The 27,564-nt window shown below is 55.1% G+C and overlaps 1 protein-coding gene across 2 annotated transcripts in view; it reads left to right on the top strand.

The window, feature by feature from the left end:
* TTC28 (tetratricopeptide repeat domain 28) overlaps nt 1-27,564 on the top strand; it is a 724,018-nt gene that overhangs the window by 617,593 nt on the left and 78,861 nt on the right. For both annotated transcript variants that reach the window (XM_055146863.1, XM_055146864.1), the window contains 6 exons: nt 3,586-4,927; nt 6,356-6,879; nt 10,367-10,476; nt 11,959-12,088; nt 14,953-15,171; nt 17,536-17,701. In XM_055146863.1, the coding sequence (XP_055002838.1) occupies nt 3,586-4,927; nt 6,356-6,879; nt 10,367-10,476; nt 11,959-12,088; nt 14,953-15,171; nt 17,536-17,701 (2,491 nt within the window). The remainder of the gene's footprint in view (nt 1-3,585; nt 4,928-6,355; nt 6,880-10,366; nt 10,477-11,958; nt 12,089-14,952; nt 15,172-17,535; nt 17,702-27,564) is intronic.

Here is a 27,564-nt window from a genome sequence, read left to right as displayed (position 1 = left end):
CCATGGTGATTGACAGTCCCAGCTACCACCTGTGTCTTCAGAACTCCGGGATTTCCCCGTTGCCTTACCCCAACATCTCACTCTGCACCACCAAACGGTGGTCCTCTTGGTTTCAAAATCACATGGGGAATGCACACGCTTGGTGTGGAAGGAAGGGCTCCAAGTTCTGAAATGCCCGCTGCACCACCACCCCCCGCCCCTGCCCTCTGCCCCCATCGTAGCCCTGGTCCTCACCAACCCTCTATTTCTGATTCATCTCCTCTAAGGGCACCTGGAGATTCCATTGCTGAAGGTTGTCTCTTTCCGTAAGTGACAGAAAAATTCTTCCCTTCCGCCAGTCCACCGCCCTTGGCGTCGGCATTCAAGGAGACGGAATGAATCCCCGGGAATGTGATTCCCGCTGCTGGTTGAGGTCCCCAAAATCCCATCAGTCCTCGTTCAGCCACATTCATAATTGAAAAACGTTGAACATGCAGATAAGCCAAAGAAAAAATCATCAGAGCGCTTCCCCCCGTGCAAACATCATTAGGGTCGTGTTTAAATACATTCTGTGCCGTGCGTGTCTGTACACATGCCAACAGATGTGTGTACACATACCTGGAAATGGCTTTGAGTGAAATGTGCCGTTCGGTGACCGTCCCCTCAAATATTGTCATTTTTCCCAGGTCGATTAACATCTTCACAATTTTTAGTAGTACCGTGTCCTTCCGTCATACAGAGAGCCAGATTCATTTCTTCATTATGAGATATTTCACGCAGGCACAGTAATTACTTGAGACGCTTCTGTCTTATCCAAACTTTACCTCTCCCTCGAGGGAGTATCTGAGTCGTCATGGGCGGTGATCATACGCCTGCATGCCTTCATTTGACCTTCCCACCATTCTTCAAGGCAAATATCAAGATTGTGTTTCTCCTCAAAAATGCCAAGAGGGGGGAAAAAAAGAAAAGGTTGGGGCTGGAGCAATAGCACACCGGGTAGGGCGTTTGCCTTGCACATGGCCGGCCCGAGTTCGATTCCCAGCATCCCATATGGTGCCCCGAGCACCGCCAGGAGTAATTCCTGAGTGCAGAGCCAGAGTAACCCCTGAGCATCGCCGGGTGTGACCCAAAAAGAAAAAAAAAAGAGAAAAAAGAAAAGAAAAGGTTTATGACTCACCCTACCCTCTAGGTTCAGTTGATGGCTAAGAGGTATCTGGAGCCAGAGAGACTTAGTGCGGGACTGACCCCGGGTCAGTCCTGAACACTCCAAGTGATTCCCCACCCCCGCACTGCCAGGAGTGATCCCTGAGCACCGAGACAGGGAGAAGCCCTGAGCACTGCCAGGACTGACATGGGGCCTCTCCCCCGCCCCCACCCCCCCCAAAACAATGGGGCCAACCCATCTTAGCTCACCCCACTGACGGGCCAGAGAGGGCAGGAAGGCCAGGCCAGGGGAGCAGCCCCTGACGTAGCCACGGCTGAGGTGGCCCAGCCCTCTTCCTAAAGCCACCTCCCAGCTTACTTTTATGATAGCCCTCATTTGGAACCGCTTCCTATTTATGATATATCTCATTTTGAATGGCTTGTAAAAACAACCGCTTGGCTTAGCAGCTACGGCAGAGTTTATGAGGTTGTTTGAAATACTATTACTGCTGACTGTAAACTCAATATTGCAGAATTACAAGAGATTTTTGAAACAAAAGATCATCCAAATCCCAGTGCGTAATAAGACAATTTATACAGGCGCTTGTCCCCGGCAGGCCTCCCCCTGGGCACACAGTGAGCCCCCCACCCCACGGCCGCAGAGCCCTGCAGCCCCCCCTCTGCTTTTTCTAGTCGCCCTGATGTAAGCACCATCCCCGTCATGCTCGTCCCTCCATGTCTCTGTCTGGTCTCCGTCATGATCGTTTTTAACGGCAGCTGTTGAGCTGATATACCAAACGTACTAATGGGGTTTCCCCCATTGCCATTGAAGATGCTTCCAGTGGCCCGAGAATCTGCTCTTCAAGAGTTTCGGCCAGGAGATGTGTGCTAAGCTTAGCAGTAGGGGTATTTCTTTTTGGTTCAGGGCCATACTCAGTGGTGCTCAGGGCTTACTCCTGGCTCAGTGCTGAGGAATCACTTCTGGCAGTGCTCAGGGATCAGAGGTGGTTCTGGGCACTGAACCAGAGTCATCTGCATGCTAGGCAAGCCCCATAACCACTGTGCCATCCCCCCCCCCACCCCCAGCCCCAGACCGCACGCTCCTCTCTAAGGCCGCATGGAAGAGGGCTACTTGCCCTTGCGTTTGCCCCGTGCCTGCTGTGGACACATTCCCAGGAGCAGGACTGTAGGACACACAGAGCAGTGCTCGAGTGCTCCTTCTTTCGTGCTCCTTCTTGCTCCTTCTTGCTCCTTCTCAGGCTCTTCCAAGTTTAAAGCCAGCGCAAAATGTTGACCCATTTCAGGGCAACCAGAGCAGTGTCGGGGATACTCAGAGTTTGGGATCTGCTGAGTTGTGTATGTAAAGTGGTCCTCAGGCTCTCTGGGGTTTTTTTTATTATTTTTTTAATTGAATCACTGTGAGACACATAGTTATCAAGTAGTTCGTGATTGAATTTCAGTCATACAGTATTCCAACGCTGGTCCCTACCAGTGTACATTTCCCACCACCAAAGTTTTCCCACCTCCACTTCAGTTTCTCTTTCTCTCTCTCTCTCTCTCTCTCTCTCTCTCTCTCTCTCTCTCTCTCTCTCTCTCTCTCTCTCTCTCTCTCTTTCTCTCTCTCTCTCTCTCTCTCTCTCCTTTCTATTGTCTTTGGGTACTGTTCTCATACTGTGTTTGTTTTTTTTTACATGCTGTTTTTTTTATATCCCCCAAATGAGCGTTTTCATTATCTGTCTATCCCGCTCCCCTGATTCATTTCACTCCGCATGATACTCTCCATAACTATCCATGAATAATGCAAAACTTAATGACTTCATTATTTTCCCTCACGACTGCATAGTATTCCTCACTGTCTGTTTGACTGTGATGGGAAATGACCATCCCGGTGCCCCCTCCCCCCCACATGACGAATGCCTCCCCCATGTGCTAGGAGGGTGACTTCTGCTCTCACATATAGCCTTTGCCTCTTTCAGTAAATGGGGTCCCCAGTTTTTTTTTTTGTTGTTTTTTTTTTTAAATCACACCGCGTGAGATCTTTACACACAATAGCTCCTGGGATTTTCCGGCACTGTTTAGTATCATTTCCAACGTCGAGCTCACCTCTCCACTTTAGATCTCTGCCTGTGATATAAAACTGGGGGTTTCCGTGGGGCTGGAGCAACAGCACCGCGGCGCAGGCAGCCCACCTGAGTTTGATCCCCAGCCTCCTTGATGGTCCCCCTGAGCACAGAGCCCTGAGCACTGCCAAGTGTGCAGTGCCCCCCCACCCTCCTGGCTTTTGTCACCAAAGCTGTCCTTGTGACATTCTTTGGTGTCGAGGCTCAGAGAACCTCCCTCCCCTCTGGAGCACGCCTGCGCTCTCTTCCTCTTGGCTTCCCTCTTGAACCTGGACGGCAGGCGGCCAACGTGTGCCCCTTCCTTCCTCATCACCCCCCCCACCTCTTTCCCGCCCTCCCCCAGGGATCATCCACCAGATGAAAGGCGACTACGACACGGCCCTGCGGCTGCACAAGACCCACCTCTGCATCGCCCAGGAGCTGAGCGACTACGCCGCCCAGGGCCGCGCCTACGGCAACATGGGCAACGCCTACAACGCCCTGGGCATGTACGACCAGGCCGTCAAGTACCACCGGCAGGAGCTGCAGATCTCCATGGAGGTCAACGACCGCGCGTCCCAGGCCTCCACGCACGGCAACCTGGCCGTGGCCTACCAGGCCCTGGGCGCCCACGACCGCGCCCTGCAGCACTACCAGAACCACCTCAACATCGCCCGTGAGCTGCGCGACATCCAGAGCGAGGCCCGGGCCCTCAGCAACCTGGGCAACTTCCACTGCTCCCGCGCCGAGTACGTGCAGGCCGCCCCCTACTACGAGCAGTACCTGCGGCTGGCCCCCGACCTGCAGGACATGGAAGGCGAGGGCAAGGTCTGCCACAACCTCGGCTATGCCCACTACTGCCTGGGCAACTACCAGGAGGCCGTGAAGTACTACGAGCAGGACCTGGCCCTGGCCAAGGACCTGCACGACAAGCTGAGCCAGGCCAAGGCCTACTGCAACCTGGGCCTGGCCTTCAAGGCCCTGCTGAACTTCAGCAAGGCCGAGGAGTGCCAGAAGTACCTGCTGTCCCTGGCCCAGTCCCTGAACAACTCCCAGGCGCGCTTCCGCGCCCTGGGGAACCTGGGCGACATCTTCGTCTGCAAGAAGGACGTGGGCGGCGCCGTCAAGTTCTACGAACAGCAGCTGAGCCTGGCGCACCACGTGAAGGACCGGCGGCTGGAGGCCGGGGCCTACGCCGCCCTGGGCACCGCCCACCGCATGCTGCAGAAGTACGACAAGGCCCTGGGTTACCACACGCAGGAGCTGGAGGTGTACCAGGAGCTGGGCGAGCTGCCGGGCGAGTGCCGGGCGCACGGGCGCCTGGCGGCCGTCTACATGGCCCTGGGCAAGTACACGATGGCCTTCAAGTGCTACGAGGAGCAGCTGGAGCTGGGCCAGAAGCTCAAGGAGCCGGGCCTGGAGGCCCAGGTCTACGGCAACATGGGCATCACCAAGATGAACATGAACGTCATGGAGGAGGCCATCGGCTACTTCGAGCAGCAGCTGGCCACGCTGCAGCAGCTCAGCGGCGGGGAGTCGGTGCTCGACCGGGGCCGCGCCTACGGCAACCTGGGGGACTGCTACGAGGCCCTGGGGGACTATGAGGAGGCCATCAAGTACTACGAGCAGTACCTGTCGGTCGCCCAGAGCCTGAACCGCATGCAGGACCAAGCCAAGGCATACCGGGGCCTTGGGAACGGCCACAGGTGAGGAGGACAGAGGGGAGATGGGCTGACAGGCGCGCATCGGGGAGGTGGGGGGGACGGGGGTGGGCGGGGGGCGGAGGCAGCCGGAGCTCTGCAGGGGGAGCTCGGCATCTGCAAAGCGTGTCTGTGACTGGACCGAGGCTGGGAATGTTAGCAGGTGACGAACAGGGACGAGACGGCGCCAGAGCCGTCACACAACGGGGAGGGCGTTCGCCTTGTGCACGGCCAACCAGGGTTCCATGCCAGGCATCCCATAGGTTCCCCCCCACCCACCCCGAACACCGCCAGGAGTAACCCTTGAGCATCACCGGGTGTGACCCCCCCCAAAAAAAATCAAAATACATAAATAAAAGGGAAGAGATGGATGCCTGGAGGTCGGGTCTGTGTCCAGGCGGAGGGAACTTGAGTGGCATGAAAAGGCAGCCCCGGGCACCCTGTGTCCAAACGCGGGGCCTCTTGGTCCCTCTTCGAGAAGAGGGACCCCGTTTCACTTCCCGGAATGCTCCCTGGGTAATCGAGAAGGGTTCTGCCACGTGCCGTGGGCCTGCCTCTTCCGTGGGGGTCCCACGTGGTGCCCCCGGGGAGAGTCTCCTCACAGTGGCAGGATGGCGCAGTCGGGTGCTGGCTGTCACACAGGCCAGGCGGTCCATGTCCCCGGCCGCACTGTTCAAAGTGACATGTCCCCGATCATGCTTGCACCGTCCCCCGCTATGCAGCGTGGGGCAGAGCGTGGCCCAGGAACGAGAGCCGGGCAGAAGACACTCACGTCCCCTCCACAGCGGCGTGGCCGGCACCCGGTCCCGGCCGGGCTCTCTCCCTCCCCGTCGTGCCATCGCTTTGCATAGCCCCCTGGTGGGCCAAGAGGCGGCTTTTCTCTCTGGAGGTGGAGCCCCCCGGGAAGGTGCCTCTCCCCCCAGACTGGACGGCCTGTTCAGAGAGCCGGGGGATTAGGACTTCTGGAGCGGAGGCAGGGCAGGGGCCAGGCTAAATCATCCCCCGCAGAGTGCTTAGAGCAGCTCAGGGGCCAAGATTTATAGCCATCGTAAAGCGATTTCAAAAGCATCGTCCGAGCCGTAGTGGAGACCGGGAGGCCCGGAGAAGCGGCCGGTCCACTCGCCATCATCGCGCCTATGAATATATTTTATGTCCCCGCCGGGGGGGGAGGTGGGGATCCCGAGGACTCGCCGGCTCCCCGGGAAGGTCACCCGGGGATGACTTTTTGAATTGCTCTCCAGATTATGAAATTCCCCTGCATCTCACTCTCCGGGCACATGATAGATCTTAGCCCGGAGAGGAGTTAAGCGCTTCTATCGTAAGTGACAGTGACAAATGCTTCTCATTTTCTCGGGGGCTTTCGCATGTCCGTACCTGCACGAAATAATATCGTTGCCTCTCTGTCTACCTCTCCCCCCCCTCCCACGCACACAGGGCCATGGGGAGCCTGCAGCAGGCCCTCGTGTGCTTCGAGAAGCGGCTGGTGGTGGCCCACGAGCTGGGGGAGGCCTTCAACAAGGCGCAGGCCTACGGCGAGCTGGGCGGCCTGCACAGCCAGCTGGGCAACTACGAGCAGGCCATCTCCTGCCTGGAGCGCCAGCTGCACCTGGCGCGGGAGATGAAGGACCGGGCCCTGGAGAGCGACGCGGCCTGCGGCCTGGGGGGCGTCTACCAGCAGATGGGGGAGTACGACACGGCCCTGCAGTACCACCAGCTCGACCTGCAGATCGCCGAGGAGACCAACAACCCCACCTGCCAGGGCCGGGCCTACGGCAACCTGGGCCTGACCTACGAGTCGCTGGGCACGTTCGAGCGGGCCGTGGTGTTCCAGGAGCAGCACCTGAGCATCGCCGCGCAGATGAACGACCTGGCGGCCAAGACCGTGTCCTACAGCAGCCTGGGCCGGACCCACCACGCCCTGCAGAACTACTCGCAGGCCGTCATGTACCTGCAGGAAGGTAAGGCCGGAGCCTGGGAACACGCACGCACGAACACACACACACGCGCGTGCGCGCGCACGCACACACAACACACGGCACAGACACACACGCACGCATGCACACAAACACACGAGACACACACAGACACACACACAGACACAGACACACAGACACACGCACGCACGCACACACACACAACACACACGGCACAGACACACACGCACACATGCACACAAACACACACACGCATGCACACAAACACATGGCACACACACACACACACACACACACCCCTCCCCCCCTCCCTACCCGCCCCCTGCCGGGCTCCTCTGGGACCCCCTGTCCCTCTAGAAAAGACCCATGTGGCTCTAACGTACAGGCCCATCGGTGCTGATGGGGCCACCCCCGACCCCCTTTCCCGGGGGGCTTCCTCCCCACAGTGTTGAGTGCCTGTGCCACCCAGGTATTGAGGCTCACCCAGGAAGTGGCAGCTTCTTCTTCTCCACGTTAAGGTCCAGGCAGAGCTGTCCTTGGACGACAGCTTTGGAAAGGGGGGGCTCAGGGACGCCCAGTGATCCCCTCCACCTCTGTGCGGGGTTGGGGCTTTCTGCACTAGAAAACCCCACCCCCCTTTTGTCTCCCCCAAGCGTGCACGCACACTTGCACACGTGTGCACATATGCATACACACACACACACACACACACACACACACACCCCTACCCCCCCTCCCCCCTTCATCTGCACACTGGGACAAGGGGCGGCTTGCTGGTTGCCAGCCAAAAGCTGGTGTTGTCACCCCCAGGCGTCTTTGTGGAACTGGAATTAAGGATCATGAGACCCTGGAGAGGTTTATCTTGTCACTCCCGCCTGCGGCTAAACCAAAGGCTTAAAGGTTTGAGGCTCACCGTGGGGCCGGTGGGTGGGCGGAAATGTGGGGCTGTGACCCCTGAACCTCTCCACTCGGGGGAGCTGGGGGAGGGGGTTCTAACTGATAGGGATGGGGCACTCTGCTCCCAGGCTCAGACCTGGCAGCGGGAACGTGGAGCAGAGAGGGGCGTGGGCCAGGAGAGGCACGGCGGGGGGCGGGGGGGAGGGGCCGTGGGCCGCCAGGCTCCCAGGCTGGGGGTGAGGCGCCACCCTTCGGCCCTGGCCCGCCCCACCATCAATGGATACTCTGCCTCGAGTGTCCCATCCTCGCAGTGGCCCTGAGGTCCCCGTCACTCCCACGTGCTCCCACGCCACCAAACGGAAGGTGTGGGGGGATTCACAGCTGGGCTGCCCCCTCTCAGCTACCCGCATTCTCCTCTGTTTCCGAAGCAGCGGTTTGCCCACGATGACTCGGACCCTTCCCGTACCGGAATCTTCGCTCGGGGCTTGTCCTCTCTCGTGGTCAGGAGCCTGGCAGAGACCTACCTACGTTCTCGTGGTGGCCCCTCCATGGCGCCCACCCCCAGGTCTCCTCGCAGCCTGACCAGGGGCCTCTCCCTGACAGCTCTGGGCTGGCACGGCCGCCCGCCAATGCCCTCTGAGCTGGCCCTCACCCTGTTCCCAGGAGTGGCACCCACCAGCCCAGAGCCTGCAGATGGCAGTTCCCAGCCCACTGCTACAGGCTCTCACCCAGGGCCCGGTCCGAGCCTTTTAAATCGTCCCATCGGGTGATTGGGTTTGACGCTCCGAGCTCCCATCCCTCGGGCCAGCTGTTAATTTTACAGACGACGGGAAGAAATCCGGAGCCACCGAGTGACTTGTCCGGACCCTGCCACCACCCACCCCTGGGCACACCAGGCTCGGGGACGAGTTAATAAGAGGGTTCAGAGTCTCAGAGGCGGGGCTGGAGTGATAGCACAGAGGGGAGGGCATTTGCCTTGCACGTGGCCAACCCGGGTTCAATTCCCAGCATCCGATATAGTCCCCTGAGCACCACCAGGAGTGGTTCCTGAGTGCAGAACCAGGAGTCACTCTTGAGCATCTCCAGGAGTGACCCAAAAAGGAAAAAAAAAAAAAAAAAAACAGAGTCTCAGAGGCAGAGGCAGGTGGAACCTGGAACAGCTCGATCCCAGCCTGTCCGTGGACCTGTAACACTTCGTCATTGAACCTCCATCCACCTCTGGCCCCGGGAGTGTCCCTTCTACTGGGAGTCAGGCCGAGTCCCCTCTCCACTCCTCTTACCCTTCCATCCACAAATCTCACTTCCAGCCCCCACCCAGGCCCAGAGTCCGTGGGCAGTGGCTAGCTTTCTCGAAGGCTGCATGCTGCTGGCTCATGGAAGGCACACACAAACGTAGACCCCAAAGCAGCGGCCCGCGAGTTTGCACCCAGTCGCCTCCGATCATTTGTGTTCCTGCTCTGTGAGGTGTTTCAAGGGTGCCCTCGGGACCCGAGACACGGTCCAGCAGGAAGAGTGTTGTCTTTGGACAGGCAGACCCACGTTCCGTCCCCGGCACCCCATCAGGTCCCCTGAGCGCCCCCCCAGGGGTGAGCTCTGAGTACCACCAGGGGTGCCCCAAAACAAAATGTTTGCGTTATCTTAGTGGTCTGGTAACAGGGTTGAACCTCCCAAGGCTGCCTCTGAGGGTTCTGGGTTTTGCGTGTTTGGAGACTCAGGACCTCTCACAGGCTGGAACCGGAAAGCATCTGCCCTTAGCCTCTCCCCGGGCCCAGTGCGTCCCAGGGCCTCAGTTAGAGATGGACACAGGAGTCTCACCTTGGTGTGCAGAGTCGGGGCGGAGCCCAGGGGGCTGTCTCCTGGGTGCACTGCACCGGAGACGCTGAGAAGGGCAGAGGTGCAGACAGCAATTGGCTGCCCTCCACCTTGGCTCCCACAAAGCCCTGCGGGGTGGCCGCAGTCCTAAAATCCAGAAGCTTGCGATGGGCAAGCGACCCCCACCCCAGGGCTACCTGAAGGCCCGTGAGTGCGGCCTCATCAGAAGCTTGCAGGTCACAGCCTCACTGACTTGGGGCGGGGGCGGGGGGCTGCAGAGGTGCCTCGGACTGCAGCTGAAGCCAAGGTCAGAGCAGCGAGGCACGGCGACAGTAGGGGTGGCCAGGCTGTGGTGTGAGAATTCCGTGCGCAGCCAGAGACGCCGCCCCGTCAGCCTGTGTGTTAGCTCAGCTGCTGGGCTGAACGGTGAGACGGGCCAGCTGACATACCAGGTTGGGTGTTGAGTTTACCTGGCAGGAGTTTTCATTCACAGTCAAAGAGGTGTGGGGCTCACGGCTGGGAGGGCGGCCAGGTAAGATGCCATCAGCCGCTGTGTTTCCTGTTTCCGGCCCTTGCCCGCGCTCACGGATGGGTGGATGGGAGCACCTAGGAGAGGTGGACACCGCGGAGGGTGGCAGCCGGCGGGGATGGAGCTTCCTGCGGGCTGCCTGCGTTTCCTCCGGCTGTGTCACCGGCCCTCTCCGTAGAGACCCCAGGCGAGCTCCCGGCCGCCTCTCCCTGGCCGGGTGAACCGTCTGTCGTCTTGGTGTTGATTAAAAAAAAAGTCTCTGCCTCCTTCCAGGCTTGCGGTTAGCTGAGCAGCTGGGCCGCAGAGAAGACGAAGCTAAAATCCGCCACGGTCTTGGTCTGTCCCTCTGGGCCAGCGGCAGCCTGGAGGAGGCCCAGCACCAGGTGAGTGGGAGCACCGCTGTCCCCAGAACCCTGGGGAGAAGGACCGCTGGGGAGAAGGCGGCCAGCAGTCACAACTCGGGTGCCCTGGTTACAGGGGGCTGTGTCCCCCACCACTGTCCCGAGTCCAGCCTGCAGTGTGACGTCCCCAGGAGGCCCACCCCCAGACACTGCCCCCCACCCCATCCCCGCCTTCTCCGGCATGGAGCCTCCTCTGTCTCAGGGTCCCTGGCCTCAGCCACCCCCACCTGCCCTGAGCACCCGGTTCGCCCCACTCTCACTCCGGCCTCTCCATGCTGTGAGGCTTGGGGGTGCTGAACCAGGGTGGGGGGGCCAGGAAGGGGGCTAGAGTTGCTTTTTGTTCCCTTTTTGGTTCAGAAGAGGTGCTGTGGTCACTGAAAGGCTGTTTTTTGTTTGTTTGTTTGTTTGTTTAAGAAAACGTTTTAAAACATTTGACAGCATCAGCCTTTGTAAGCCTGTGGTCCTGACCCGGGTCTCCTTATCCACCCAGAAGTGTCAGCAGAGGGGCCGGAGCGCTTGGCGAGCACGCAGCCGACCTGGGTTCAATCCCCAGCACCCCCTAGGGCCCCCCCCCCCCAGCTGGCCAGGAGTAAACTCTGAGCACCACCAGCTGTGGCCCCAAGGAACACACACACACAAAATTTGTTTTAATTTAATACAAATAGAAATGTCTCCCTCTGGGAGAACCTGGCAAACTACTGGGAGTTTCCTGCCCACATGGGACAGCCTGGCAAGGTCCCCATGGTGTATTCATATGCCAAAGCCAGTAACAGGCCGGGTCTCATTCCCCTGACCCTGAAAGAGCCTCCAATGTGGCATCGTTGGAAGGATGAGTAGAGAGAGGCTTCTAAAATCTCAGGGCTGGGATGAATGGAGACGTTACTGAGACCGCTCGAGAAATTCGGCAATCAACGGGATGATGATGATGATGATGATGATGATGATGATGATAAATGTCAGCATTTGACTGGGTTTGATCTGATGCTGTTTCAGGGCCTCAGAACCTACCTGGAAATAAAGATTCAGCCTTTCAGACCTTAAGAGCCATGTTTTGTTTTGTTTTGTTTTGTTTTGTTTGGGGTCCACATCTGGGGGTGCTCAGGGCTTACTCCAGGCTCTGTACTCAGGGATCACCCTTCGCAGTGCTCAGTTCAGGGGACCCTATGGGGTGCCAGGGATAGAACCCTGCTTGGCAAGACAGGCACCCTCCCTGCTGTCCCATTGCTCCAACCCCGTAAAAGCAAATTTTAGGCTTGCGTGGGGATGTGAGCAGAGGTGCTGTGTAGTCGGGGATCACAGGGTGTGGTTCGGGGGAGTGGATGGAGGGGGATGGTGGTTCGGGGGAGTGGATGGTGGGGGATGGTGGTTCGGGGGAGTGGACGGCGGGGGATGGTGGTTCGGGGGAGTGGGCAGTGGGGGTCAGTGGTTGGGAGGAGTGGATGACGCTCTTTGACCTCTCGGCAGCTGTACCGGGCATCGGCCCTGTTTGAAACCATCCGCCACGAGGCGCAGCTGAGCACGGATTACAAACTCTCGCTCTTCGACCTGCAGACGTCCTCCTACCAGGCCCTGCAGCGGGTGCTCGTCAGCCTGGGTAAGCGCCGTGGGGCTCCGAGGGGCCCAGGGGGCTCCAAGCACACAGGCTCACCGGAACTCACCCAAAACTCCCGCAGCCGCCCCCTACCCAAGGGAGGACTCCGGCGCCTGCGTCATCTCGGCACCGGTGCCACCTTCGGGGGGGGGGGGGGCCACGTTACGGAAAGGGGCCTCTGGGCACCGTCGAGCCGCCCACACAAGTGGCTCCGTGTCCTCGGGGACAGGATGACTGAGCTGAGATCCATTCCACACTCCCCTTCCTCCTCCTGGCAAAGGGTTCAAGCCTCAGAGATCTCTAGTGCGTGAATGCTGACTCTAGGCCGGATAGCCACCCCCGGGGGTTAAGGCGCAAGCCTGGCACGTACGTGGCTGGTCCTGGGTGATGCCGAGCTCCTCGTCCCCTGAGCAGGCCAGGGTGGCTGGGGTCATGCCTGAAGAGGCAGTGCCCCTGCCCAGGCTACACCACGAACCTGGGCTCCTACACGGACACACTGGCCACTGGCTCTGAGAACTGCCCGGAGGCAGTTCTCCTGAGCACAGCTTGGGAGACCCACCCCCTCCCATAAAATCATTTTCCTCTCACTCTCTCGCCCTCCCCCCACAGCTACTATGCATGGGTCTGAGCCCCGGGCCTCCTACCTGCAAATCGAGTGCTTTATCACGGAGCTACATCCTCAGCCGGTTTCCCTTCCTGAATATGCCTCAGTGTTTCCATCCCATTTCTAATCCCGCTTGCCGGGGGAATGCCTGTTATCTGGTCTAAAGCTGATGAATAAGAGCATAAAAGTATAAAGCAGCAGGCTTTCGAGTGAGGATTAGGTTCGAATGCTACAGGAGCACAATGCCGGGGATTGTGTAGCACAGCGCTTGTCCTCAACGCTGTGGAAGAGCTGTTCGGGGCCACACAGACCCGGAGACGGGCGCGGTGGCCTCCAGGGCACGCCGAGGGGGCCTCGATCCCGCTCCCGAGGGCCGGAGTATCAGCAGCGAGCCGGGATTGATGGGCGCGCACGCAAATGCCTTCTTTTACTTTATTAAGTTATTAACTGGAACAGCAGGAACGATTTCTGTGCATGCTGGAAAATTAGCCCCAAAGTGCTAGACAGACTTAACACTGTGATGATAATAGATAATAAACTGTCATCCCGGCCCACGAGCACATTTTCCAGAGATATATTTTTTTCAAGGGGACACTGGGGTCTTCATCCACAGACAGAGGAGGACGGGCCTCACCTCTGACTTCCAAAGATATTCGGACATGCCGGGGACGGCGGCCTTGGTCCCCCGTTCTGGGTCGGGGGGGGGGGGGGGTGCAGTCTGCAGAGGGACAGGGAGAGGCCCCGGAGCCCAGAGTATGTAGGATATGGGTTGTTCCTGTGCAGAGTAGGTAGGACATGGGTTGTTCCTGTGCAGTGCAGAGCCAGGCCAGGAAAACAATGGTCAGTGGACAAACCGAGACACTGCTGGACGGCGGGTGGGTGGGTCTTGGCCGCGGTGCACGGGAAATCCTATCATGGACAGAACTGACTGTGAATCACGGTGCTTCAGAAAACAACACTAGACAGAACTTTGAAAGGCCTGTGGCACGGCCAGGGTGCTGGCCTCAAGGGCCGAGCGGTCGGCTGCGCATGCAGGCGCCCGAGTTCCCCGCCCAACGCTGCATGGCCCCTGGGTGAGCACTGCTGGAGGAGACACAGAGCCAGGAGTAGCCCCCAGCCCCGCCGCCTACAGACCCTCTTCCTCGACCACCAGCAGGAGAAACAGAAACGCCACGTGGCAGAGGAAATAGGCAAAGGCCAGGAAGAAAGAGGGTGAGGGAGGGGTGAGGAGGGGAGGCAGCTGCTCAGGCCGATCCCCTTCCCCGTCTCTAGGGCGCAGGCCTGCCCACTCCGATGCTCTTCCTCCCTCCGAGAGCCCCCCCACTGAGAGCCCACCCCACTACACCAGCCCCTGCCCGGGCGCCCAGGGGCTCGCTGGCGCTTCCTGGCTTTGAACCTATGACCTGGCTCGCACCCTTAGTGGGGGCGGTAGGAACATGGGTAGAGGAAAGCGCGTTTTAGTGGCCGGGCCACGCTCTGGCTCCTCCAAATCAGTCTCACCACACCCGCCACCAAACCCCGGGGTCTCACCCTGTCCTGACCCTGAGTGCCCCGGAGAGCCATACAAGCGCCCGACGGCACGCTCCCCTTTCCAGGCACGGGGCTGGTGGGTGACGAGTGCAGAGCCTCGGGTCCTCGGAATCCCACGAGGAGAAGCCAGCAGGCTGGGGGGCAGCTGGGAAGGGAGTGTGTGTGTGTGAGTGTGTGTGTGTGTGTGTGTGCGTGTGTGAGTGTGTGTGTGAGTGTGAGTGTGTGTGTGTGCGTGTGTGAGTGTGAGTGTGTGCGTGTGCGTGTGTGAGTGTGTGTGCGTGTGTGAGTGTGTGTGTGAGTGTGAGTGTGTGCGTGTGCGTGTGTGAGTGTGTGTGTGAGTGTGTGTGTGAGTGTGAGTGTGTGCGTGTGCGTGTGTGAGTGTGTGTGTGAGTGTGAGTGTGTGCGTGTGCGTGTGTGAGTGTGTGCGTGTGCGTGTGTGAGTGTGTGTGTGAGTGTGAGTGTGTGCGTGTGTGAGTGTGTGTGTGTGAGTGTGAGTGTGTGTGTGTGTGTGTCGGGGGGTGGGGGGCGGGGAGATTGGGCAGGGCCAGGGGACAGGCGGAGGGAGGTCCGATGGCTGAGAACTGCGCCCTGTGTAGCGTGGGACCCCCCGAAGCGTGGACCGGGCACCCATCGCGTGAGTGAGAGCCTGGTTGACGGTGGTTGGGGGGGGCGGGTCTGAGGCCGGAGCACTGTCCCCCACGCACCTCTCAGCCTGTCCCCTTTCGTCCCCCAGGCCATCACGATGAAGCCCTGGCCGTGGCGGAGAGAGGACGGACGCGGGCCTTCGCCGACCTTCTGGTGGAGAGGCAGATGGGGCAGCAGGACTCCGACCCGTACTCGCCCGTGACCGTCGACCAGATCCTGGAGGTGGTGAACGGGCAGCGCGGCCTGGTGCTCTACTACTCGCTGGCCGCGGGCTACCTGTACAGCTGGCTGCTGGCCCCGGGGGCAGGTGAGCGAGCAGCTCCCCGAGGGCATGTCTCTGCAGACACACCTCAGCCTTAGAGGCGGTTGGGGGCCGGGGGTGGGGGGGCGGCTGCCTGGGATGTGTGGAACAGACCAGACCTCGCCCGCCCTCCAGATATCACTATTCCCAGCGGGAGGACGCCCTCACGGCAGGACTCAGTTCACCAGAGGCCCTAATTTTAGGCAGCTGCTGTTCATTAGCCGGGAAGGTGACAGCTGCGAGTCCGTTCCTCCTCGATGCGACTTAACCCCGCCACCCTGCGTCAGGCTAAAGTTAGACCAAAATGATCTGATTGTGGCCGCTCCATCACTGTCTATAAATAAGATCCGGGGCCTGACACGTCCACGTTGACAAGGACCCCATCTTTAACTTGAACGTCAGAAGTTTAAGACAAAAATTCCCCCCCACCCCCCCACCCCCGTTGATTAAATCAGCACTAAATGTTCAGGCTGTAACCATTTCACTAAATACAGAAGCACTAATTAGCTGTGAGGCCCATATTTTTTTTTCCCATAATAAAATGCTGATGGCTTTACTGCATTGGAGACACACCAGATCCAATTAGAGGTTATTGACTAGAGAAGGGAATCTTATAATTGGGAGTGTTCAAGAATATCTGTAAGCTCAAACTGCCACCGACAGTGGACAAAACTCCTTCTTCTGTTTCTGACCCTTCGATTCCAATAAAGTGACGGCTGCTTTCTGGGGGTTCTGAGCTCTAGGCATGATTTTATCTATTTCCCCCCCCCATCATCCCGTGTTGTTGTTTTTTTTTTATATGGTCCGCTCCACAAGGAGCAACCTCCACGCACGAAAATGCTCTGAGCCGTGGTGCTCTCCGGGATTCGCTGAATGTGCAGCCCGGGCGAAAACGCTTGTGTGTCTTCATTCCCAGGGGGGTCCCCATGCCCGAGAGGACTTGGCGGGATGACGGGGGCCTCACACTGTACCCCGCTGGTTGTTAGGTGGCGAAGGCCGGGATTGGACAGGGGGCGGGTTCAGATCCTCTGTCATAATGAGCCATGTATAATGAGGCCGCTTGTGGCCCGCACCCTCTCTTAATGAGACGCCGAAGCCGTCCCCGGGACTGACACACCTCATTACCACTGTCCAATAGGCCAGAAAGACCCTCTGGCTTATCTGTCTCCTCCAGCCCTTTCATTTATTTATTTATTTATTTATTTATTTTTAAGTTTTATTTTCACTTACTCTTCTCTCTTTTCATCTTCTCCAGATTTATTGACTGACGAGGTAGTCAGACCTTTTTGTCTTTGGGTTTATGGTTCACACCTGGTGAGGTTCAGGGGTTATCCCTGGCTCTGCGCTCAGGGCTCCCTCCTGGCGGGTGGGGGGGTCTCGAGGAACGTGGGTTGGCCCATGTGCTAGGTTAACGACCTGTCCACCACCGTACTATTGCTCTGCAGCCCGTACTCTTATTTAGACATAGTAATAGTAATAATAATATCAGGGCTGGGCTGGAGCGATAGCACAGCAGGTAGAGCGTTTGCCTCACACGCGGCCTACCCGGGTTCGATTCCTCCGCCCCTCTCAGAGAGCCTGACAAGCTACCAAGAGTATCCCGCCTGCACGGCAGAGCCTGGCAAGCTACCCGTGGCGTATTCAATATGCTAAAAACAGTAACAACAAGTCTCACAATGGAGACGTTACTGGTGCCCGCTCTGGCAAATCAATGAGCAACGGGATGACAGTGACACAGTGATACAGTGAATATAAGGGTTTCCAGGGTAGTAGAGTGAGAGATAGCACAGTGGGTAGGGCACTTGCTTTGCACCCAGCCAACCTAGGTTTGATCCCTGGCATTTCAGAGGGTCCCCCCCGCCCCTGCCCAGGCACGACCAGGGATAAGCCCTGAGTGCAGCCAGCTATGACCCAAAAACAGACCCAACAAAGAGTTTCCAATGTTTTCATGTACCCCCTAAAAGTAGAAGCCGACTTGTGTTTGCCTTGGGGCCTCAGCATTCATTCCCGTCCTGCAGGCGGCACTTCGGCCTGGCCCGTGGGTTTCTGGGGAGCAGGTGCCTGGTGGGGGGCCCTCCCTGAGAGGCCACCTGGCAAACGTGTGTTCTGAGTATCTGAGTTCTCTGCCAAGCGGCCCGCGCTCTGGGCACGGGTGATCGTGACCGAGCCCATCACGGAATCCCCCACCTCCACCCCCACCCCGTGACCCTTGGTTCTCAGGGTCCTCTCGCCTGGTGCCCACGTGGCTCGGCTCGCCCAGGATGCCTCAGCCCATCAGCCTTCCCCGCCCCCTGGGTGTCCCCTCATGGCCACTTCTCCTTCCCCCAGCCCCGAGCAGGTGTCACGTGGGCCGTGTCCGTCTCATTCCAGGGATCCTGAAGTTCCACGAGTACTACCTGGGCGACAACACGGCGGAAATCTCCGGGGACGTCCAGGCGGGCAGCAGTGCCACTCTCCCGTCGACCACCAGCTCGGCCCTGGAGCAGCTCATCACCAACGTGCGGGAGGCCCTGGGGGTCGAGTCCCACTACTCCAGGCAAGTGGCGGCCGGGCTCAGCTCCCAGCTCTCGGCTCTCAGCTCGGGGCTCGGGCTCGGTTCCTTCTCTTGCCAGGGTCCGATTCCTGGGAGGAGTCTTTGGGAACACGCTTGGTTCATCCGTTGGTCTGACCAACACAAGAGGCTTCCTCATCCTCCCCTTTGTCCTCCTGAGTCGTTGCCCGGGCGATGGGAAGGGTCTCTGCTAAGCCGCCCGTTTCTGAAGGCATGCTTTTAGAACGTTCAAACAGAAGTATGACTTGAGCTTGCTTCTTAAAACGCTATTTTTGTTGTTGTGTTGTTGGGCTGGAGTGATAGCACAGCGGTTGGGCATTTGCCTTTCACTCGGCCGACCCGTGTTCAATTCCCCCGCCCCTCTCAGAGAGCCCGGCAAGCTACCGAGAGTATGGAGCTCACACGGCAGAGCCTGGCAAGCTACCCGTGCGTATGAATATGCCAAAAACAGTAACAATAAGTCTCTCAGTGAGAGACGTTACTGGTGCCCGCTCGAACAAATCGATGAGCAACGGGATGACAGTGACAGTGACAGTTGTTGTTGTTGTTGTAAAGAGATCGGCTCAGTGCTCTAGCCGAGAGAGTAATTGAGCACCAGTGACAAGATCTACTCCTGTATCTGTACTTTGAGGGGGGGCGGGAAGAGGCAAGTTGGACTCCCACTATCAAGAAGAGAGAAGCGTTTTTTGCAAAGGTTGTGAAAGTTACGCGCTGACAGTTTAGCAAGAGACGCTGTTTCACATGTTAGATAAGGGCACCCCCAGGCACTTACCCACAGGGAAAAGGCTAAACCAGGAGGGTGCTGTAGAGACGGGATGCCACTGGGTTTTCCAGGGAGGGTGGTTGTGAGGAGTCTCTCTCTCCCTACCCAGTAGATGATCAGAGCAGAGAAGTCCTGGGGGTGGAGGCAGAGAAACAGTACCGAAGCTAAGATAAGGCCCTTGCCTCGTGCACAGCTGACCCTGGCCTGTTGCCCAGCGCTGCCCATGGCCCCCTGGTCCCCTGAGCATCATCAGGTATGACCCCCAAATAAGACCAAAGGGAAGGTCTGTGTGTCGGAGTCTGCAGCGCGAGCTGACGTCAGGACCCAGGGGCACCTGCTCATGTCTCGGCCGACGTCGGCCACCGTCATGCAGACCCCGAGATGCCTCTGGTCTGTGGAAATTCCCAGCGACCGGGGAGCGTTAGGCTCTGCCAGCAGCTGGGTTGGTATCTCGGGGGATGGAGTTCTCAGATGGAAACAAATCACTGGAGAAGAGGAGAAGCCGGGCGGTGGGGCACAGTCGTCCCCTCTAGCGCCCGCATCTCACTGAAACCCCGAAGTTCAGCCTTGCTGGCAGCCCGGGCCAGAGTCGATGTCGGGATTCCAAGAGCCGAGACCATGCCCAGACACCCAGGCCAGCGCGGGTTCTGGTTGCAGTGATTGAAATGAACAGCAGAGTCTGAGAAAATTGTCAGCCGTGGCACGGTGTCCTCTCTCGCTCCCGTTTGGAGACATCTGACCGGGTTCTGCCTCCGTCAGCCTCAGTTTACCCCTTTGACGGTGCCTCTGGCCCTTCCCCAGCAGGGTATCTGCCCAGGCCCCCGCCCGCCACCTCTCACCTCTGACCACAGACCAAAGACTTTTCCTGTCTCACAGTTTGGCTCCTACCATTCCTTCTTTCTGGAAGGTTCCTCCCGCTGCTCTCCGCAGGGCCCGTTCCTTCGCACCCTCTCCGGACCCCTGCTCACATCGCCCTTCTCCAAGAGGCCCTAGAGAAGCCTCCTTGTCACGTTGGTTCCCTTCTGCCAGACAGCGTGCGCGTGATGCGTGCTGGCGGGACCATCCCGCTCAGAGCCAATGTGGCCCCTCTCCATCCTGCCCAGCGTTGACCCGTGTTCCCTGGAGAACGTGGACCACCCCCAGCGCCCTGTAAAAGCCTCACTCTGCCTCCCCAGAGCCTCGGGCCCCGTCATCCACACCAGGCTCCCTCTGCAGTGCCCAAGACTAGTTTCCTGTTTCTTAGTGAAGGCTGTGGCACCAGAGAGCAAAGGGGATGTTCTTCTCCCGTCTGAGTATTTTTGGGGGAGGTGGGCTGGGGGAGCTCCCCAGCAAGGCTCAGGAGACTTGGGAGCCCCTTCCAGTGGTTCCTAGCAAACTGGACCCCACAAATCAATGCAAGGGCCCCAAGGACGCAGTGCTCAGGGGCCTTCAGGGGTGCACCCGGCAGTGCCCAGGAGAACCATGTGGTGCCAGGGGCACAAGTTTGGGTTCAGCCGCCTGCAAGGCTGCGCCTTCACCCCTGGGAAGGGGGTCCCAGCACCCCTCGTGAATTCTGCCTGTCGCTCACAGCATGACCGAGGAGAGGCCCAAGTTTAGTCCCCCGGGTGACCAGGCCCTGCTCAGGCCAAGCCCATTGATTCCGTATCTCTCTGGTGAGCATGAAAGATCCTGCACCCCTAGAAATGGAGGGTTCGGGCTCCGGGGAGCACCTTCATTCAGTCCCCCCGCTACTGGGCCATGCCGGTCTCCTTTCCCTGGAGCTTACGGGCAGCTGGCCACGGAGAGGAGACGCAGGGCTAAGAAGCAGTCTCCAAAACTGGGTTTGAAAGGAAAGAACTGCTTTTATTAAGTGTTTAATAAGAACTGCCTGTCCCTGCCTCCCAGATCAAAAGAGCGTTGATTGAAACCACCGCGGAGAGCGGGAGCCTCCCATGAGGGGGCCATTAGCAATCTCAGACCTGTCTTCCGTTTGCAGTTCTGGCCTTCTGCGGGGTCCCGCTGCTGCCCGGGCACCTGAGACCCAGCCGTGGCCCTTTGGGAACCGGCCGGCTGCTCAGAAGGTCTGCGAGGCTGTCTTCAATAGCGGGCCGAGTCTGGAAGTGGTTTTAGATACACTGTTGTTGTAGATTGCCCATGTAATAAGGCAAATGTCCGTCATAAGTGAATATTAAGTATTAATCAATTACAGCTGTTTGGGGTTGATTTTTCTCTTCTATATTGCTAAATATTTTTTACAGTGAAAGTCATTTTTTTTTATCATCAAATGCCTTTTCTTTTCCCAAAAAACTCTGATTTGTTTAGATCACCCCAATTCATAAATGCTGAAGCATCAGTTGATTCAAGACTGTCTGGGGGTGGGGGGTAGGGGGTAGCGGCAATGGTGCGTGGGCTGGGCTGGGATGGAAAGACAGAGCGGAGCAGAGGGGAACGCACAGCCAATAAAATACAAGAGGATCTTACAGGCTGGAGGCAGCTCTGAACGAGGGCCACGGGCTGCAAGAACCTAATTCCTGGAATCACAGGTCAGAGGATCCGTGGGAGCTGGCTTCTTGAGTGGCAGCCACTAACAAGCCTGCTAGTTAATCTCCTTCACCATATCCCATAAGAACCCCAAATTAGCCTCTTCGATGAAGGTGAGGGCAGCCTGACCACCCCAAACACATTAAGCCAATAGTCCATTAGCTCCGGCTCCAATTAACGTTACACCAAGAACACAAAAGCAATGGTGAGTGCAAGATTCCAAAATGCGAAGGTCACAATGGGAAAGCAGTACAGAAACCCACCAGGCTTAGTGACTGAAGACACTAGCCCAGATGACCCGACCAGTAATAACGAGTTATAAAACCTCTCGGATGAGGAATTTAGAATGGAGTGTTAAGGGTGCATCAAGGAGCTCAAAGAAACCATGGGACGCACTGCCAATAAAAAAATACAAGAGGATAGGAGGGTGTAAACGAGGAAAATACAAACTAAAATGCAAACAGAAATGACAGACCTGAAAGTGAAAAGCCTTGTAGGTGAAATGAAAAAAACGTGCTGGAAGGCCTCAACAGAGGAATGGCAGCTGCTGAGGACAGAATCAGTGAGCCCCAAGACGAGCTGCAGAGAATCTCCAGACAACAGCAGGAGATGGGAAAGAGCCTCAAAATAAACCAGCAGATGTTCAAGAGAACATTTGGATGAGTTTAAGAACAACATGAAAAGCATTGGGGTACCAGAGGGACAGGACAAAAACCCCCGATGAAGGAGTAACTGTCAAAGCCATCGTTGCTGAAAAGTTCCCAGAGCTGAGGAGTGCATGCATGCAGATCCTGGAGGCCTGGAGGAGGCCAGCTGAAAGATACCAGCTACAAACACTCCAAGACACATCCTAATCAGAATGATGAACACCGTAGATAAGACAGGATACTGGAAGAAGCAAGATCAAAAAAGTAAATTGCTTATAAAGGAGCATCCTTAAGATATACAGCAGACTTATCTGATGAAACCCTCTGGGCCCCAAAGACGGTGCTGGGATATAGTGAAAAAACTCAATGAAATGAACACCTCACCAAGAATACTTTATTCAGCTAGATTCTCATACTTGAAGGAATAATACACAGCTTCACAAATAACTCAGGAACTTCATAGACTCAAAACTATGGTTACAGGAAAAACTAAATGAACTACTTTAAGACAAAGTCCTCAAACACACCAAACTCCTGCAGAAAAACAGGACAAAGTCCCATAACAATAATCTTCTGAATGTGAATGGACTAAACGCACCAATTAAGAGACACAGAGTGGCAGGATGGATCAGAAAATTGATCTCAGTCCTCTGATACCATCAAGAAACATACCTGAACAGTCAGGGCAAACAGACTCAAAGTCAAAGACTGGAAAACAATTCTACAAGCAAACAACTCCCTCAAAAACATTGGGGTGGCCGGGGCTGGAGTGATAGCACAGCGGGTAGGGCGTTTGCCTTGCACGCGGCCAACCCGGGTTCGAATCCCAGCATCCCATATGGTCCCCTGAGCACTGCCAGGGGTAATTCCTGAGTGCAGAGCCAGGAGTAACCCCTGTGCATCGCCAGGTGTGACCCAAAAAGCAAAAAAAAAAAAAAAAAAAAAAAAAAAAAAAACATTGGGGTGGCCATACTTGTACCAGATCACACAGACTTCAGACCGAAGAAGGTTGTAAGAGACAGTAAAGGTCATTTCTTAATGATCAAAGGATCTGTACATCAGGAACAACTCATACTCCTACATGTACATGCACCTAAAGGGTACCAGAAAATACTTAAAACAACTGCTCATAGATTTGAAGAAAGACATCAACAGCAACACAATAATAGTTGAAGATTTCAACACATCTTTGTACCTCTCGATAGATCAGTCAGACTAAAGCTCAGCAAGGACATACTTTATTTGAAGAGTAAATAAAGAGGGAAGAAATGGAAGAGAGCGTTAGAAGATATACAGAGGATATTTCATCCCCCAGTAGATGAATACACATTCTTCTCCAGTGCACATGAGACATTCTCCAAGATAGACAACATGTTGCTTCACAAAACATATTTCCATGAAATTAAGAGGATAGAAATTGTATCAACTATCTTTTCATACCATGATACACCGAAAATAGAAGTGAATCAGACCCAGAAATGGAGAATCAAATCATACCTCTGAAAATTAAATAGCTCACTACTGAACAACCAGTGGCTTAGAGAAGAGATCAAAGAGGAAATCACAGGATTCCTGTAAACAAGCTAGAATGAAGACATGAGCTACCAGAACTTGTGGGACACAGCGAAAGTAGTGTTAAGAGGAAAGTTTGCAGCTATGTGAGCATTCATCCGGGAGAAAAAGCCCACATAAATAATTTAACCTCCCAGCTTAAGATCTTGAAAAATGGCCAGTAAAAGAAGCCCAAACCAGGCAGAAGGGAGGAAATAATAATACTTAGAAATTAACAAGTTGAAAGCCCCAAAACAATCCAAAAGATCAACAAAACCAAGAGCTGGTTCTTTGAGAAAATAAACAAGATCAATAAACCACTAGCAAGACTCACAAAGAGCCTCATTTTTTTAAGGGGCCATATTTAAGCGCCTCACCAGCCTTGATCCAGAGACTTAGCAATGAATCCCAGAGCACAGCAGCTAGCCAGAGATTTCTCTGGACCCCGTGCCAAGATGATTTCACCAGGGCACTGCAGATGGAGTGGGTGTCCCCTCTCCACCCACTCCAGATGAACCCCAGGTGACCACAAACTTCCAGAAGAAAGGCCCAGGTACGCAGGAGCAGGGACTAAAGACTCCAGACCATAAGGCAGAGGCAAGGATGGTTTGTCCCTTCCCATCTCCCCGCCCCCTCAGGGTCCGGGCTGTCATGACCACGGACTGCCTCTGGGCCATATTTCAGCACATCACAGGCCGAATCTCAAAATGGATTAGCTCCCTACAGAGATGTCTCTGGGCCCCCGCCATTTGCAATTTTAAAATTCCAGGATGATGCGGCCATAAAAGTGGCTGTATGATCTCTTATTATATTCATAATAAGCAACAGGGCAATGCGGCCGCACGACATCTGATAGCCTAGTTCTCCCTCTTGGAGAACCTGGCAAGCTACCGAGAGTTTAATGCCTGCACAGGGGAGAGCCTGGCAAGCTCCCTGTGTCATATTCATATTCATGGCAAATACAGTAACAATGATGGGTCTCATTCCCCTGACCCCGAAGAGCCTCTAATGTGGCACCATTGGGAAGGATGAGTAAAAAGAGGCTGCTAAAATCTCAGGGCTAGGATGGATGGAGACATTACTGGGCCTGCTCGAGCAAATCAGTGATCAATGGGATGATAGTGATACAGTGAATAAGCAACAGAAAATAAATTATCTAGCATCTGCCTGTGGCAGGCAGGTTTGAACGGTAGTGGGAAAATTTAGAATACTGGTGGTGGGATTGGTGTTGAAATATTGAATGTAACCAATGTGAACTACCTTATGAAAATAAAATTTCAGATTTTTTTAAAAAACTCATAAATAAAGAGAAAGAACACTAATAAACAAAATCAGAAATGAAAGGGGGGACATCACAATAGAAACCACAGAAATTCAGAGAATCATCAGAGATTACTTTGAGAATCTTTTTACCATGAAACAAGAGAACTTCAAAGAAATGGATAAATTCCTGGATTCCTATAAATCTCCCAAAGCTGAACTAAGAAGATTTGGAATACCTAAAAAGACCTGGCACTATTGAGGAAGTTGAAATGGTAATCAAAAGTCTCCCCCAAAACAAAAGCCTTGGCCCAGATGGATTCAACTACTGAATTCTTCCAAACCTTTAAAGAGAACCTACTCCCCATCTTTTTCAAACTTTTCCAGGAAATTAAGGAAACAGAAACACTTCCAAATAGTTTCTGTGAGGCAAATATCATCCTGATACCAAAAGCAGAAAGAGACACCACAAAAAAAAGAGAATCACAGGCTGATATCCCTGATGAACACAGATGCGAAGACAAAATACTAAGAGTTGAATCCAATGACTCATCAAAAAGATCATATACCATGACTAAGTAGGATTCATTCCAGGGATGCAAGGATGGTTTAACACTCACAGCTCAACCAACATAATACACCATATCAGTAAAAGAAAAGATAAAAACCAGATAACCATATCAGTAAATAAAGAGATAGCATTTGACAAGATCCAGCACCCATTTTTCATTTAAAAAAAAATTCTCAACAAAATGGGAGTTGAAGGAACTTTCCTCAGTATAGTCAAAGCCATCTACCACAAGCCCACAGCATGCATTATTCTCAATGGGGAAAAAAATAAAAGCCTTCCCTCTAAGATTGGGCACAAGATAAGGTTGCCCACACTCACCACTTCTATTCAATGTAGTACTGGAAGTACTTGCCATAGCAGTTAGGCAAGAAAAAGATACCAAGGGCATCCAGATAGAAAAGGAAGAAATCAAGCTATCACTGTTTGTAGATTACATGATACTATACTTAGAACATCCTAAGGACTCTACAAAAAAAAGCTCCAAAAACAATAGGTTTGTATAGTAAAGTGGCAGGTTACAAAATCAATACCCAAAAGTCCATGGCTTTTCTATGTACAAATAATGAAAAAAAAGTTTAAGATTTGTTTTTTTAAAAATCCTGTTCACAATTGTGCCTCGGAAAATCAAATACTTTGGAATCAACTAAAGAGATGAAGGACCTGTACAAAGAAAACTATAAAACACTGCTTCAGGAAATAAAAGAGGACACGTGGAGACACATCCCCTGCTCATGGACTGGGAGGACTCACTATCACTGTCATCCCATTGTTCATCGATTTACTCAAGTGGGCACCAGTAACGTCTCCATTTGTTCCAGCCCTGAGATTTTAGCAGTCTCTCCTTACTAGTTTTTCCCAACGATTGGAGGCTCTTTTCAGGGTCAGGGGAATGAGACCTGTTATTGTTTCTGTATTTGGCATATCGAATATGCCACAGGGAGCTTGCCAGGCTCTTCCCTGCTTTGGGAGGATTAAAATTGTCAAAATGGCAATACTACCCAAAACCTTTTACAATTCAATGCGATCCCAATAAGGATACTCATGACATCTGTCAAAGAAATAGACAAAGCACTCCTAAAATTCATATGGAATAATAAACGCCCACAAACAGCTAAAGCAAAACTTGATACTTGATACTAAATGTGCTCTCCAGAGAGGATGTGGTGCCTAAGCATGGACACTCGGAGCTGCTCAGTGAAGAAAAGCAAGATCTTAGAACCACCCGCAGGCTTATAATAAAGGGGGAGTAGGGGGGTCTCTGGGTATTGCCAACAACCTGCCATCCCTTCAAGTAGAGTTCAAAACAAGCCAAACAAACCCATTCTTTGGGGCAAGAGGTGAGATGGTTGGCGTAGAAAGGAGAGTCGTGGGATTCAGGATGGCACCTGAGTGCGAATTCTTAGCAACCTAGCAGGAAGCGGAATTGGTATTCTTATATGACCTCAGAGATCACCCCTAAGTGAACCCCCTCTGGTATTTATCATGAAATTATTAGTGGGATCGGGGAGGGGGGGAAGGTGCGGGGGGGACACACACCCATTGGTGCTCGGGGCTTACTCCTGCTCCTCCTGGCTCTGCACTCAGGGGGGTCACTCCTGATGGGGCTCGGACGACCATCTGTAGTGCCAGAGATCAAACCCGGGTCAGCTGCATGCAAGGCCAGCACCGCTACACTCTTCAGCTCCTCTTTATGAATGTTTTAGGGAGCAGAATTCTTGGGAGTAGGTAGGTGCTTCCCCAACGCTCCGTGGGAGGGACAGTGTGGTATGTGGCGAAGGAAGGATTCATTCGCTTAAAGACAGGAAGCAGAAAGCAGCGGTGCGGGGAGCCCTGTGCCCTGTGCCCAGCAGCGGGCAAGTGTGAGTCCTGGAGCCGTGGCTCCAGCGAGCCAGATGCCGGCTCTTCTGTGCCCCTAAGTCAGGGACCTGCACACCAGGGGACCTGCCAGGCACAATATCGGGCACTGGCCATTTTCAATATTATAGTGGGGGAGCACTGCTTTGGGGGGGTTAGGGGGAGCTGGGTGGGGACCTGCAGCGCCAGGATTGAACTCGGGGCTTTGCATGTGCATATCATGTCCACTTGAGCCCCCAGACATTTTTCTTTTCCCTTTTCATCTGTCGTCCTAGCTCCTTTGTTCATGATTATAAAACTTGAAGTGGGGGCTGAGGGGGAGGTCCAGGCCGGAACGCGGCCCGTGGAGGAGGGATGGAGCGAAACTACCGAGCCAACATTGACTGCTTCTCCGCGGGGTCCACATCAGCCAATGGCTGCCTCGTGCCACAGCCAATTTTCTAAAAAAAAAAAAAAAACTCTTGGCAGTAATCAAATCTCAGTATCTCTGACTTTGTACATCGTGCCCTTGGCCCCAGTGAAATTCCCCGGCCTTTTCCGTCTGATTGATTCTGCACAGCTTTATTGGACGATCGATATGTGAGACATTTAATATGGAACTCTGGGAGCTCTCTTGCCTTGGGGGCAGGAACCCCAAAGAGGGACCCCGCCACCCCCCAAGATTCTCTTCAACCGCCCTCAG

This window comes from Sorex araneus, chromosome 9 (genome assembly GCF_027595985.1).
Source record: "Sorex araneus isolate mSorAra2 chromosome 9, mSorAra2.pri, whole genome shotgun sequence".
NCBI lineage: Eukaryota > Metazoa > Chordata > Mammalia > Eulipotyphla > Soricidae > Sorex > Sorex araneus.
This window is presented reverse-complemented; position numbering and strand designations above follow the sequence as displayed.